Raw genomic sequence first — 16120 nt, forward strand, 5'->3', positions numbered from 1 at the left:
CCATAATGACCCCTGAGAGCTCTGCCCACAGCTGGAGTTTAAGTAATCAGTAGCATCACGTGTTCAGTTCGGGGCTCAAGTGTGCTCAGCTCCAAACGCTGTCTTTATAAAGCCAGAAATTCCCTTCCGAGTATGTAGGACTCAATAGAGTCTACCTGGGTTTAAACTTTGCTTTTCTCTTCACTCGTAACAGTCAATTATGAATGGGATCATTATCCTCTCTGAAAGTTTACCCCTCTTGTGCTTTTGAATTTCATTCCAAATTAATTTGCTCTGGATTATTAAATATAATGAGCTAGTGCATGATTCTAATAAAATGAACTTGGAATGTGGAAATTTAAAATAGGGAGACATGCTTTTTCTTTCTTGGGTCAAAGGCTTTTTAGCCCAGGTGTGACTAGGGCATTATTTTTGTTCAGCTTTTGAGTATAAGTGCTTCCAAATTATTCCTCAGGGAAAAGTGTATGTTGGGGGGTGGTGGGGGGTGATTTAAAATTAAAAAGAACATAAGCCAGGCACAATGGCACCCGCCTGCAGTCCCAGCTACTTGGGAGGCAGAGGAAGGAGGATAAAATATATGTACATATTTTAAGGTTGTTAAAATGGCAAATTTTATGTTATATATATTTTACCACAATAAAAAAGTAAAAAAATTATATCATAATTATATGTAGCATATATTGTATTATATAACATATAAATGTATTTTATCTGTTATAATGTAATATAATGTAATATATTGTATTTTATATAATGTAATATAATGTAAATATATATTATATATTTACATATATGTATATGTACATATTTACATATATGTTATATATTTACATTTATATATTTACATATATGTAATATATTTATGTTATATATGACCTATATAACCTAGGTAATATATATTATATATGTTTCAATACGTATATTTTTTAAGAGTCCCCCGAAACATGCAGCTCGTTCTTCTCACTAGTTTAGATGGACATCATCCTAAGATTGCTATTGGATAGCACTAATCTAATATTGATGCCAAGTACACTAGATTCTAGCAGTTTTCAATAATTAATAATCACCTTGTGATTTCTCAACTCCTTTTAGACATATTTGCCTCAGTGATGTGAGTTTCACCATGTTGCCCAGGCTCACGTAACTATTTAAGTGGCTACCTGTACGGGATTGTAATCTTCTGTAGTGAGCCTGGTCCCTTGAATTGCCCATGAAGGTGTGAGTCCCTGCAGTGCTTGAGGGTGCCTAGATGAGAGAGCCCACCGGGCTAGAGCTGCGTGAAATGCTTACAGGTGTGCAATTGTTTTCTTGGACCAGTTTTCAGCTATAACACGGATTCCCGCCAGACGTGTGCCAACAACAGACACCAGTGCTCGGTGCACGCAGAGTGCAGGGACTACGCCACGGGCTTCTGCTGCAGCTGTGTCGCTGGCTATACGGGCAATGGCAGGCAATGTGTTGCAGAAGGTAATTTGCTTTTCTATGTTCATTTCATGTGGGAGAAGGAGGAACGGAGTTTTTGTTTTGGTGCTCGTTTTCCATGTTGCTTTACCCACATCTCCGGAGGTGTGTAGAGTTTTTCTTATGGCAGCCATACGTGGTCTCTCTTTCCTCATTTTTTCTCATATTCTCTACAGGCATCCCCCAGGAAGGCCCGTTTTTCAAATATGGCAAAGTCTTTCTTTCCTGTGCTATTTCTCCATCTCAGGGGACAGTCACTGGGAGCCCATCTTCACAACTGCATGGTGTGTGGCCACAAAGGCCGTGGTGTTAAAATTATGCAGCCTGGACAAAGAATTGTTTATGCCCCTCACTTTCCTCCACTTCTTTGAAATCTCTTTCATGTATTTTTTTCTTAGAGTCTCTCTAATTTTATGTGGTGTTGCTCACAGACCTATCTTTTTTTTTTTTCTTGAGACAGAGTCTTACTCTGTCACCCAGGCTAGAGTGCAGTGGCGTGACCTTGGCTCACTGCAGCCTTCATCTCCCAGGTTCAAGTGATTCTCCTGCCTCAGCCTCCTGAGTAGCTGGAATTACAGGTGTGGGCCACCACACCCAGCTAATTTTTGTATTTTTCATAGAGATGGGGTTTCTCCATGTTGGCCAGACTGGTCTCGAACTCCTGACCTCAAATAATCTGTCTGCCTCGACCTCCCAAAATGTTGGGATTACAGGCGTGAGCCAGCGCGCCCGGCCAGACCTATCTTAATGGTTGTTAAGCCCCAGCAGGGCCACAGAAGGCTGGCTTAGACCAAAGTCTGTGGCAGGTAAAGTTTATCCCATCATCCTCTCCCTCCTGTCTCTCTTTCCTGGTGCTCCTGAAGTCATAGCATGCTTACAATTGAGCATCAGAGATGCACCATGGTTAATGCTGGGGTGCCAATCCCATTGTGTGGCCAAATGGATTCGGCTGTGGGCCAATGTCCATTCTAAACTCTGCCCTCAAAAGGATCAACTGGTTTGGAGGCTTGCAGATGGTCAGGAGAATCCTTTCTGTGCAAATCTGGGGGTCCTGGTAACGTTCACTCAGTGCACCGTCTGGGAGGCTGGAATTTGTCTTAATTCCAGAATTAACACAAAAATGGCAAAACCCCACCATGTTAAATGTTCCTCCCTTCAGATGCGGTCTTAGTCACTTTTCTGATGCCTCTAACAGAACACCTGAAGCTGAGTAATTTATAAAGAAAAAAAATTTATTTCTTACAGTGATGGAGGCTGAGAAGTCCAAGATCAGGGAGCCATATTTGGTGTTGGCCTTGTTTCTTGTGGGGGCTCTCTGCAGAGATGGTACAGGAGGCTGAGCATCCTAGCTCGGGTCTCTCTTCCTCTTCCTGTAAAGCCGTCAGTCCCATTCCCGTGATAACGCATTCATCCATTAATCCATGACTGCATTAATTCATTCTTCAGGGCAGAGCCCTCATGACCCAATCAGCTCTGAAAGGCCCCATTTCTAAATGCTATCACATTGGGGATTAAGTTTCAATATGAGTTTTGGAGGGGATATTCAAGCCATAGCAGAAGCCAACAAATTATCTCACTTGTCATGGGTCATTTTCCTTGTGTGTTTAATGTGGAACTTCAACTGCTTTGCAAAATTTGACTAAATAAAAGTCAACTGGAAGAATGGTTTCTGCTTTTCAGACCCCCTACCTGCCATAGTTACAGTTAAATTCATTATCATTTTAAGTTGCTAAAAACAAAAAATCATTTCCTTCTGTGTCCCCATTAGATAAAGTGAGGTTTTAAAAAAATACTACCTTCAGCAATGGAAGAAAATTGAGTATGCTTTACTTATTAATTTTAGGGGATGTTTTTAACTTCTAAACTGTTTTTGATTTTCTTTTAAATCCCATCACCCCAGGGGTGGTGTGCCTTTGCTTCTTTGTTTCAGGCTTGGCTTTTGTATCTTCTCCACCCCAGGAGAAGCTTCCAAAATCCACAATAAAAACTTATTCTTAAAGAGCAACCTCTTAGCCTTTTCTACCCCAAATATCAGAGCTTGAAATGCTGAACAGTTTGTGTTTGGCAGCCAGCTCAGATATGACAAACTGTTCAGTCACATATTTTGACATTATATACACACCCTGGAATAGATTTGTGGTTTAAATATTTGTTGGATTCTTGCTACTTAAAAAAAAAAATGTTTCTAGCTCAAAGTTTGGTGGAAAAATTTTTGTTTGGTTTCTTAACTTGGCTTTCTTGCTTGTTTTCCTGATTGTTCTTGGGATACCTTTTTGCGCTGTTGGCCAGCTAACTTCACAGCGTTCCCCAGAGTAATGACACAACATGCGTGCAGAATGACTCTGTTGGATATGCCCTGATCAGAGAATGTGTTGAGCCATTTGGGCATATGGAACCCAACGAAAGGTCATCAGAATGCAGCTGATCCCCAGGTGCCAGCCCCTGCCTAGGGCTATTCAACAGCATTCACTGAGAACTTACTACATAAAGAAAACCCTGCCGAGAACCTGTGAGGGGCCATGTGTAAAAGTCCTGACTCTATGATGATCATAATCTAGGAACAGAAATAAGATATGTACAATCAATAACTGAAAGTAATACCACATCAAACCTAAACAAGGCAACGTAACCTTTGTTTTCCCTCTTCCTTCAGTTTTTGTTTTCCTGAGATATAATTCACATACCTTTTTAAAGTATACAATTTGGTGGGTTTTAATAGTTGTCCAATAGTTGGACAAAGTTGTCCAACTATTACCTCTATCTAATTCTAGAACATTTTCATCACCCCCAAAAGAAACACCATATCCATTAGTAGTCACTCTTGATTTCTCAAAATGCTCCCAGCCCCTGTCAAGCCCTCGCCTACCTTCTGTCTTTATAGGTGTTCCTATTCCGGACGTTTCATACACATAGAATCGTACAATACATGACCTTTTATGTCTGACTTCTTTCCCTTAGCATGATGATTTCAAGGTTCATGCCTGTTTTAGCCCATATCAGTATTTCATGCCTTTTTCTTTTTCTTTTCTTTCTTTCTTTCTTTTTTTTTTTTTTTTTGAGATGGAGTTTCACTCTTATTGCCCAGGCTGGAGTGCAATGGTGCAATCTCAGCTCACTGCAACCTCTGCCTCCTGTGTTCAAGCGATTCTCCTGTTTCAGCCTCCTGAGTAGCTAGGATTATAGGTGCCCGCCACCATGCCTAGCTAATTTTTTGTATTTTTAGTAGAGACGGAGTTTCACCATATTGGCCAGGCTGGTCTCGAACTCCTGACCTCAGATGATCCACCTGCCTTGGCCTCCCAAAGTGCTGGGATTACAGGCATGAGCCACCGGGCCCAGCCTCATGCCTTTTTCTAGGCAAATAATACCTTAATGAATGGAGGTACCGTATTTTGTTTATCCATTCATCAGTTAATGGACATTTGGGTTGTTTCCCTTTTGGCTCTGGTGAGTAATGCTGCTAAGAACTTTTGTGTTCACATTTTTGTGTGGACATACGTGCTCCTTTCTCTTGGCTGTATACCTAGGAATTAGAATTGCTGGGCCATACAGTAACCTTCAATGTTCTTATTTGAATACAACAAAGAGCAATTTAATTTCTTTAGTTCTTTTTTTTCCCTGTTTAAACAATAATAAATATATGCAAGTTATAAATACTCAAAAATTATAAAAATTTATATATAGGAAATGAACGTTCACTACGTTTTCCCTGAGTTAACCACTGTTACCAATTTCCCCCCAGGTATATGCCAACATTTATTATGAATGTAATTTTTTAAGCAAAAATGGTATCCCAGATCAGTTTATTGTCAAGGTATTAAGGAGGCTTTTAAATTTGTCATAGTAGGTCTCAATTCCATTGTTCCCAATTGTCTAAATGGAACAATCAGCACCAGACATGCCAAGCTGGTTCTGGTTCAGAGGGCATGCCTGTGTAGCCTGGGCGGTGACTCTGTACTTGTCTGTGTGGCTTGTGCTGGCTGAGGCTCCAAGACTCAGACTGGCAGTGCTAACGCTGGGTGGTGGGACTGTATATGAGCCCATGGTGTTTACTAAAGTGTGTTATAGATCAGGCAGGCAAATGTCTATACTCCCAGGGCCATTCAGGTTAGCCTTGCTGTCCCAATGAAATGAGCAATTCCACACTCCTTTTACTCTCTCTCTCTTTTTTTTTTTTGAGACAGAGTCTTGCTCTGTTGCCCAGGCTGGAGTGCGGTGGCACGATCTCGGCTCACTGCAACCTTAGCCTCCCGGGTTCAAGCGATTCTTCCACCTCAGCCTCCTGAGTAGCTGGGACTACAGGCACCTGCCATCATGCCCAGCTAATTTTTTTATTTTTAGTAGAGACAGAGTTTCACCATATTGGCCAGGCTGGTCTTGAACTCCTGACCTCAGGTGATCTGCCTGCCTCGGCCTCCCAAAGTGCTGGGATTACAGGCATGAGCCACCGGGCCCATCCTCCTTTTACTCTCAAATGTGATAAATTCTATGATTCCCTTAGTTCTAGATCACCCCTGATATTGTTCTTCTTCTGAAATTCTATTTTTTACTCCTGTAGTTCCTCAATGGCTGTCCGTGGAGCCACCTTTTGTGCTACCCATTTTCAGTCACAGGAAGAGAGGCAGGGGCGGTGGAATTTTGAAGGCTCGCAGCATACAGTTGTGGGTAGTCTCAGGAAGAACAACTACTTTTGCTTACCCAAAGCCATTGACCCCAGTGCTGTTTTGTTTCTTTGCTTTCTTCACCAATAGGTACAGGTCCTACATATTACTCATGTTTGAAAGGCTGGCTTGGAAGTGATCTCTATATTCTTTCTTTGTCTTCTTGCTTAGGTTCCCCCCAGCGAGTCAATGGCAAGGTGAAAGGAAGGATCTTTGTGGGGAGCAGCCAGATCCCCATTGTCTTCGAGAACACTGATCTCCACTCTTACGTAGTAATGAACCACGGGCGCTCCTACACAGCCATCAGCACCATTCCTGAGACCGTTGGATATTCTCTGCTTCCGCTGGCCCCAGTTGGAGGCATCATTGGATGGATGTTTGCAGTGGAGCAGGACGGATTCAAGAATGGGTTCAGCATCACCGGTAATTTATATCCGACATTAAAATTAATGGGTCACACAGTAGTGCCTAGGGGGAAGCCCGGGGATGGATGGAAGGAGAACTCTGAGTCTGCAGACAACTTAGAAGCATGTTGTTGCTCCTTTTTGTCTGTAGACCGGGCATCCTGTAGTTCTGTCTTGGAAATAAGATGATGAGGTAAAATGAACATGTAATATTATCATTAATATATAGCAACTGAGACTGCCTAGAATTGGGTTTTGATTAAGAAGCAATTTCGTGGTGGAGATTTAGGCGTTTCTGGCAGAACGAGTGATATCGGCTCGTAGAACCTCACAACTTCACAGTTTGCTTCATTCTATGAAGCCTGCCTCTGAATTCCAAAGCAACCTGAAACTGATCTCAAGCCTGCCTCTGAATTCCAAACCAACCTGAAACTGATCTTTGCTATTTCCTCAGGATCTGCTCAGACAGAAGGAACCTGCCGTTTCTAGCTAGTTAATTAAGCCGTATAAACATAATCCTCAGAAGTCTTAGGAAGCCCAAATATCCTTGGAGTTTTTTAGAGACTGTGCCCTATTGAGGAAGATTCAGTCTTTACTGGACGCGTGGGCAGATGGCTTGAGGGATGTTTCCTTGGTGTTGTGTGGTGGCCTTCCCCTTGCTCTGCCAGGTCCAGCCCCACCTTTGCATGCTGGAGGCCCATTCCCGGGAACAGCTGGGTTGGAGGAGTCTGTGTCCTTCATCGCTGGTCACTTCCAGGACCTGGAGCTTGTTGTGCTGGGGCACAGGTACCTAGCTAGCCACTGCCTCCAACAACCTAGACCTGCCTTCTTCCCCACTGCCCGAGCCAACCTGGAGCCTTAGCCAAGGCTTTATTAGAGGAAACACTGCTGGAAGCAGGGTCTCCATCCAGGCTGCACGCTGGTAACCCCTCCAAAAGTTATGGCATATAAATACATAAAGTGTGGCCGTCTTAAGAAAGGAGAGGCTATGTATTAGAAAAGGAGCGAGGCCGGGCGCAGTGGCTCACGCCTGTAATCCCAGCACTTTGGGAGGCCGAGGTGCACGGATCACAAGGTCAGGAGATTGAGATCATCCTGGCTAACACAGTGAAACCCTGTCTCTATAAAAAATACAAAAAATTAGGCAGGTGTGGTGGCGGGCACCTGTAGTCCCAGCTACTCAGGAGGCTGAGGCAGGAGAATAGCATGAACCCAGGAGGCGGAAGTTGCAGTGAGCCGAGATCGCACCACTGCACTCCAGCCTGGGCGATAGAGTGAGACTCCGTCTCAAAAAAAAAAAAGATTGAACTGCTCAAAAGATTTGCTACTTTTTGGCTTAATGTTTTTTCTCCCTAGTCCACAGGCATATATATTCTGAGTGTTATAACCATATTGATGCTCTCATGTAAACCAGATGCCCTTTTCTTTGCAAATATCATTGAGCTGCAGTCAAACTCACAGACCCCACTCCTTCCCTGCACAGCTTTTCACAGTTTGCTTTTTTAAATATGAGTTAATTTATATTGGTGCTATTTTGTAATATACATGGACTTCAGCTGGGCTGAGGGAGAAGAAGTCTTTGCAAATTCCCGACAGCAGCAAATCTGTTTACTACAATGATCCTTCTGAATTTCTCCTGGTCCTGTGTTATCAGTGAGATACTTGCCTGGGACTTGTTTAACTATAAAGCTGAGGTTGTCAAACTTTTTCGGCAAAGGGCCGGATAGTAAATATTTAAAGCTATGCCTAATTATTTTAGGCCATATGGTCTCTGTTGCGACGGCTCAGCTCTGTCATTGTAGAGTGAAAAGCAACCACAGACAATATATAAATGAATGAGCGTGGCTGTGTTCCAATACAACTTTTTGACTAGGCACTGAAATTTAAATTGTATGTAATTTTCACATACCATGAAATACTGTTCTTTTGATTTCTTTTTAACCATTAAAAAATGTAAAGACCTTTCTGAGCTCAAGGGTTGTAGAAAAATAGGCAGCTGGCAAGATTCAGCCCTGAGGCCATAGTTTGTCAACCCCTGCTGTCATGGGGCAGGTCATTGTGGAAAAAGGAGAAGTACTTTTCCTGCCTGTCTGGGGCTGCCGCCTTGCACAGACCAAGAGGAGTTCCTAAGCCATCATGGTAGCAGGTGATCCTAGGATGGTTTCTGGTACTGGGAATGGTTTGCCATGAGCAACTCACCCATCCAACCGGGACGTAGCTATTTCAATATTCATCACTGTAACTGGCATTATGGAGCACTTGACAATTTGCAGAACATAGATTGTATCCTTTTTTTTAATCATCAGGAAATGGAGGCTCACAGGAGTAAAGTTCACCCAGACAGAGCCTAGCACAGCTGGGAGTCCAACCCCTGTCCTCCGCTATTTCCAGCACAACCCTTGAGCCAACCCAACAGATGCTGGGCTGTGGCTAGGAAGCCTCTTCTCTCCTCTGTGTGTGGCTCAGTTGGGCCACAGGAATGTCTGAGCTCTGTCTTCAGTGTCACCAGCTCTATGTTCTACTAGCCAAACCAAACCACCTGCAGAAGGGTTCACACCAACCCCGCTCCACACTGTGAGCCTGCGGCAGGCAGAAGGGCGCGCTCCCCAGTCAGCAAAGTGACAGTCTCATCTTGTTTTTCAGGGGGTGAGTTCACTCGCCAGGCTGAGGTGACCTTCGTGGGGCACCCGGGCAATCTGGTCATTAAGCAGCGGTTCAGCGGCATCGATGAGCATGGGCACTTGACCATTGACACGGAGCTGGAGGGCCGCGTGCCGCAGATTCCGTTCGGCTCCTCCGTGCACATTGAGCCCTACACGGAGCTGTACCACTACTCCACTTCAGGTGAGCCCCAGTCATGTCCCAGGGCCAGCCCCGGACCGGCCACTAGCCTCGTGCTCTTGACCCACCACGGCAGCCTTGAACTGGGGCTGTCTCTGGGATCTGGAGAGGGAAATACACTGGGCCTTACAGTCACCTTCCCCTCAATTATAGACATAGGACGCACTACTCCTTGTAGAGAATTTTGTGCAAAAAAGACAATACGCATGAGTTAGAGTTGTAAAACCTGGACATAATTATTATGACATTTAAGTGTATTTCCTTTCAGCTCTTTCTCCAGTATCTATCTATTTACATGTATATGAAATATCCCAACATATAATTTCATGATAAACTAATATAATTTTATTATACATCTATTTGTACTTTTTTTTTTTTTGAGACAGGGTTTCACTCCTGTTGCCCAGGCTGGAGTGCAGTGGTGCGATCTCAACTCACTATAACCTCTGCCTCCTGGGCTCGAGCAATCCTCCTGCCTCAGCTTCCCAAGTAGCTGGGCCTACAGGCACATGCCACCACACCTGGCTAATTTTTGTATTTTTAGTAGAGACGGGCTTTCACTATGTTGGCCAGGCTGATCTGGAACTCCTGACCTCAAGTGATCTGCCTGGCTCAGCCTCCCTAAGTGTTGGGATTACAGGTGTGAGCAACTGCGCACGGCCACATCTATATGTACTATTAAAAACTACATTTATTCTCCATTTGGTGCCTGGTTTTAAATAATTTCAAACTTACATGAAAACTGAAAATAGCCCAAAAAATGTTCACATACTATTTATCTAGCTTTACCAATTGCTAACATTTTGCCACATTTACTTTACCATTCTCTCTCTGTCTCTGTCTTTCCATATATATAGAGAGAATACAAATATATGTATACATATATATGTGTATGTATACTGACCATTTGAGAATAAGTTGTATATATCATGATAGATCATTCTTTAAACACTTCATTTGCTTTTCTTGAGAACAAGGACATTATTTTATAAGGCCACAGTACAGTTATCAAAACTGAGAAATTTAACATAGATACACAGTGATATGTATAGTTTTTGTTGTTGTTGTTTGTTTTGAGACAAGCTTTCACTCTGTCACCCAAGCTGGAGTGCAGCGGCGCAGTCTTGGCTCACCGCAACCTCAACCTCCTGGGCTCAAGTGAGCCTCCCACCTCAGCCTCCTGAGTAGCTGGGACTATAGGCACACTACCATGCCTGGCTAATTTTTAAATTTTTGTACAGATGGGGGTTTCGCCATGTTACCCAGGCTTATAGTTTTTATTTATATAAAATTGCAATCATACCACATTGTTATATCTTCACCTTTACAGTTAATGTCAAATCATGAATGTTTACTAGTCTCATTAAGCAGTCTTTGAAAACACTTTTTAAGGAATCTGTATGATTCTACTGGATGGCTATTAATTCAGACCATTCTTCTACTTTCTAAAGCTTGGGTTGCTTCCATTTTCTCCTCTTATTATGAGTTGAAATGATTGTCTTAATCATAAATCTTGGCCAAATTTCTGATTCTTTTCTAAGACTCAATTCCTAGAAATAGAAGTGCTGAGTCAAACAGTAGGAATTTTTGATTTTTTAATTTAATTTAATTTTTGAGACGGTGTCTTGCTCATGTAGAGACCCACTGAATAATATTCATGAACGTGAACTCATATGTGGGTCATTAAACCCCAGGTTAAGAACCCCTTTGGGTTTTTTTTTTTTTTTTTTTTTTGGTTGTTGTTGTTTTGAGACAGGGTCTTGCTCTGTCACCGAGGCTGTGGTGCAGTGGTATGGTCTCAGCTCACTGCAACCTCTGCTTCCCAGGTTCAAGTGATTCTCCTGCCTCCACCTCCGAAATAGCTGGGATTATAGGCGCCCACCACCAGGCATGGCTAACTTTTGTATTTTTAGTAGAGACAGGGTTTCTCCATGTTGCCCAGGCTGGTCTCAAACTCCTGACCTCCAGTGATCCTCCCAAAGTGCTGTGATTACAGGGATAAGCCATTGTGCCTGGCCACCTTTTTAAAGGCTCTCATTAAATTACTGTTAAGAAAGGTTGAAGCAATTACTGGAGTTTTGTGGCTTGGTTGAGTTCTCCTGGGGAGCTGGGAGACAGTGAAGAAGAGGAGGAACGAGCAACAGGACCACAGTCGCAGCTGGCTTGCAGCTGAATGGCCTTTCTGGCGTGTGGGAGCTGGACAGGAGGCAGCTTACACTGATCTTTTATTTATCCTCTGGCTTTTATGCTTCTATTATGGAGCAAACTGCAGCAGAGCACAAAGACATAAAGAGTCTTTTATGCTTTTTTTTAAAAAAACAGAAAGTTGAGGGTTTTGTCGTATGGGCCATAGCAGGCCCTCTTCTGAGTGGGGAGGACTGTCTCTCCTCTCCTCTGTTCAGGCTTGCTCATGGTGCTTTAGTAATTTTTCCAAACCTGGCTACTGAAACTCATTTAATATCTCATTTTTTTGGTATTACAGAATGGCTTGGTCTAGACCGGTATGTAGAAATCACCATTTATTGGCCAGACGTAGTGCCTCACACCTGTAATCCCAGCACTTTGGGAGGCCAAGGCAGGCAGATCACTTGAGGTCAGGAGTTCAAGACCAGCCTGGCCAACATGGTGAAACCCCATCTCTACTAAAAATACAAAAAAATGAGCTGAGCATGATAGCACATGCCTGTAGTCCCAGCTACTCGGGAGGCTGAGGTGGGAGAATCGCTTGAACCCAGGGGGCAGAGGTTGCAGTGAGCCATGATCGTGCCATTGCACGCCAGCCTGGGTGACAAGGCAAGACTCTGTGTCAAGAAAAAAAGAAAAAGAAATCACCATTTATTGAATCGTAATTGAGATAATCTATATAAAGCAGTTAGCACGTTGTGACAGAGTAAATGCTCAGTAAATGGTAGTTTATCTTACTATTAGTCTGCTTGATTCCAGAAATTGTACATACATTACCTGGTCTGATTCTCACCTCGACCTATTTTATATGAGAAACTGAGACCAAAGATGTTGAGTCATCAGCCAGTGGCCACACAGCTTGTGAGTGGTACTAAGTGTAAATTCAGGGGCGTCTCTTGCCAAGTGTGTATCCTCTCTACCTGACTTTCATCTCTAGTTCTGGGAGTCTTCAAAACTTACAGAGAACCACTTGATGAGAAAAACAACAAATATACATAATACGAATAATACCAATGATCATATGGCAAATCCAGGTATTTCACAGAATGAGTCTCAATACAAACAAATGGTCTTATTCAAGCTGTTCTGTCTGATCTGTCATCTGGTAGCCTTATGGGCAGGGAATGCCACTGGTGCCTTTAAAGCCCTTGATTCAGCTTCTTGCATCCTTAACCATCTCCCCTTTGTCTCCCTGCCTTGTCCCCTCCATCCTTGCCACTCTGCAGTGATCACTTCCTCCTCCACCCGGGAGTACACGGTGACTGAGCCCGAGCGAGATGGGGCATCTCCTTCACACATCTACACTTACCAGTGGCGCCAGACCATCACCTTCCAGGAATGCGTCCACGATGACTCCCGGCCAGCCCTGCCCAGCACCCAGCAGCTCTCGGTGGACAGCGTGTTCGTCCTGTACAACCAGGAGGAGAGGATCTTGCGCTATGCTCTCAGCAACTCCATCGGGCCTGTGAGGGGTAAGGGGACACAGCTCATGCTGGGCACAGGTGCTCATGCATTTTTAAAACCCCACTCTTTGACATTGTTTTTGGTCTCTTACTCTCAGTCTATAGAAGAAAATTATGCTAAAGTATCTTCTGGCAGGAAAAAAAGAATGTCTTATTGTTTTTGATTCTTGGAAAAACTGCCTGTCTGTTCTTCTAACCAAAGGCCTATTCATGATTCTATTTAGAGTAAAGTGCAGAATGCTAACCTGTTGAGGTGCCTTACAGAGTGGACCCTCTTAAGGCTACTGCTGGCATTGGCAGGGCTTTAAAAACCCTTTAATATTCAACCTTGAAAGAAATTGTAGGCCAGGTCCAGTGGCTCACGCCTGTAATCCCAGCACTTTGGGAGGCTGAGGCGGGTGGATCACTTGAGGTCAGGAGTTTGAGACCAGCCTGGCCAACATGGTGAAACCCTGTATCTACTAAAAATACAAAAATTGGCCAGGCATGATGGCACATGCCTGCAATCCCAGCTACTTGGGAGGCTGAGGCAGGAGAATTGCTTGAACGCAGGAGGCAGAGGTTGCAGTCAGCTGAGATTGCACCACTGCACTCCAGCCTGGGTGACATAGTGAGACTCTGTCCCAAAAAAAAAAAAAAAAAAAGAAAAGAAATTGTAGGGCCAGGCGCAGTGGCAAAAATAAATTGTAGGGCCGAGCGTGGTGGCTCATGCCTGTAATCCCAGCACTTTGGGAGGCCAAGGCGGGCGGATCACCTGAGGCCAGGACTTTGAGACCAGCCTGGCCAACATGGAGAAACCCTGTCTCTACTAAAAACACAAAACTTAGCCGGGCGTGGTGGGGTGTGGCTGTAATCCTAACTACTCGGGGTGGCTGAGGCAGGAAAATCGCTTGAACCTGGGAGGCGGAGGTTGCAGTGAACCAAGATCACAACACTGCACTCCAGCCTGGGCAACAGAGCGGGGCTGTCTCAAAAAAAAAAGAAAAAGAAATTGTGTGGTTAGTGCCTGAGGAAATTAAATAAAATTAGGGAGGGAGCCTAAAAGAAACGCTTGCCCTGTGACTGCACATCACTGGCGCTGTGGTCTGGTCTGTGGGCGTTCCCGGCTGTCGGGAAGGAGCTGAGGTTTAGGGAGCTTTTGTGACATACCGGTGTCAGACTTCACATTTGTCCATATCTTTAAGCCTCAGGGGCCCTGTGTAATTGGGGTCTGGTCTGGGCCTTAAAATCTTTCCCTTTTTTCAGTTGTCTTTGATTCTTCCTCCATATCCAAATCATTTCTCCAGCTAATTAATTTGTCCTCACTTTAACTTTATGAAGCAGAAAGAAGGTAGGCGTTCTCCCTCCTATAGCAACTGCGGCTCCAGGCATCAGGAGTCAGTGCATTTTTGGTGAAGGACCAGATAGTAGGTGTTTTAGGTTTTGCCGGCTATGCAGTCTCTATCACGACGTGTCAGCTCTGCCGTGGTAGCACAAATGCAGCCATAGACCATACATAAACAAATGGACGTTGCTGGTTGCTAATAAAACTTTATTCACAAAAACAGGGAGGGGGCCATGCTGGTCCTGCCCCAGGGCAACACAGGAATTGGCTGGTGTCCCATTCCACTCTGCTCTTCTGTGATCACCTTCTTGCTCACCAGTTGTGGTTGACTTTCTGTGGAAGGAGGAAACCTGAAAGAGCTCCTGAAGATTCACTTGGTTCCAATGTCTCTGTCCTCACAGAAGGCTCCCCTGATGCTCTTCAGAATCCCTGCTACATCGGCACTCATGGGTGTGACACCAACGCAGCCTGTCGCCCTGGTCCCAGGACACAGTTCACCTGCGAGTGCTCCATCGGCTTCCGAGGAGACGGGCGGACCTGCTATGGTACAGCCTTTGATTCTGACTTGTTGGGGCTGGGAAATCAGGCGAGGAGGAGGCATCCAGATTCTGTAAACCAGAGAACTGGGTGCAGCAAGGAAGCACGGATGAGATAAATTCTAGTGGACATGCCAGGCCTGAATTATTTGTGCTTCACATTCACTGTTCCCGTGGGTAAACTCGGGAGTACTGGCCCATTCTTTTGTCTGATTAAGCAGCAGAGTAGAATTCCTAAGGCCACAGTCCACTCCATCTTAAGAATCCACAGGTTTAAAGGGAGTTGTAAGTCAGAGCTGTTAATGATAACACCAGTAATATAACGATAGCTATACTTTACCCAGGCGCCGATTGAACTAAGTGCTTCCCAAACATCATCTCATTTAATTCTCCAACAACTCTAATGAGATAGATTTTTTGTTCCTTTAAAAACAAAATTGTTTGATTGAGGTAAAATATACATAACATAAAATATACCATTTTAACACTTTTTAAGTGTACAGTTAAGTGACATTGAATGCATTCATTTTATTGTGTAACCATCACCACTGTTCATCTCCAGAACTCTCCATCTTGCAAAACGAACGCTGTACCCATTAAACAACAACTCACATTTCCCCCTTCCTTCAGTCCTTGGCAATCACCATTCCACTTCCTGTCTCTACGCATTTGATTATTCTAAGGATTGCATATGTGGAATCATATTGTATTTGTTCTTCTGTGATTGGCTTATTTGACATGGCACAGTGTCCTCAAGCCTCACCTATATTGTCACATGTGTCAGAATTTTTTTTCCTTTTTAAGGTTAGATAATATTCCATCGCAAGTACATATCACATTTTGTTTATCCATCCGTCAGTGGACGCATGGGTTGCTTCCACCTTCTGGCTATTGCAAATAATGCTGTTATGAACATGGGTATGCAAATATCTATTGAAGTTCCTGCTTTCTGTTCTTTTGGGTATATATTCAAAAGTGGGATTGCTGAATCATATGGTAATTCTATCTTTAATTTTTTTTTTTTTTTTTTGAGATGGCGTCTTGCTCTGTCGCTTAGGCTGGAGTGCAGTGGCGTGATCTTGGCTCACTGCAGCCTCTGCTTCCTGGGCTCAAGTGATTCACCTACTTGTCTCCTGAGTAGCTGGGACTACAGGTGCTTGCCACCATGCCAGGCTAATTTTTGTATTTTTAGTAAAGAGGGCTTTCACCATGTTGGCCAGGCTGGTCTGGAACTCCTGACCTCAAG

At 43.9% G+C, this 16120-nt stretch overlaps 1 protein-coding gene across 1 annotated transcript in view; it reads left to right on the forward strand.

The window, feature by feature from the left end:
* Positions 1-16120, forward strand: part of NID1 (nidogen 1) — an 89401-nt gene that overhangs the window by 25826 nt on the left and 47455 nt on the right. The window contains exons 5-9 of the mRNA XM_024251211.3: positions 1318-1467; positions 6294-6545; positions 9170-9370; positions 12778-13023; positions 14740-14883. Coding sequence (XP_024106979.2) covers positions 1318-1467; positions 6294-6545; positions 9170-9370; positions 12778-13023; positions 14740-14883 — 993 coding nt within the window. The remainder of the gene's footprint in view (positions 1-1317; positions 1468-6293; positions 6546-9169; positions 9371-12777; positions 13024-14739; positions 14884-16120) is intronic.

This window comes from Pongo abelii, chromosome 1 (assembly GCF_028885655.2).
Source record: "Pongo abelii isolate AG06213 chromosome 1, NHGRI_mPonAbe1-v2.0_pri, whole genome shotgun sequence".
NCBI lineage: Eukaryota > Metazoa > Chordata > Mammalia > Primates > Hominidae > Pongo > Pongo abelii.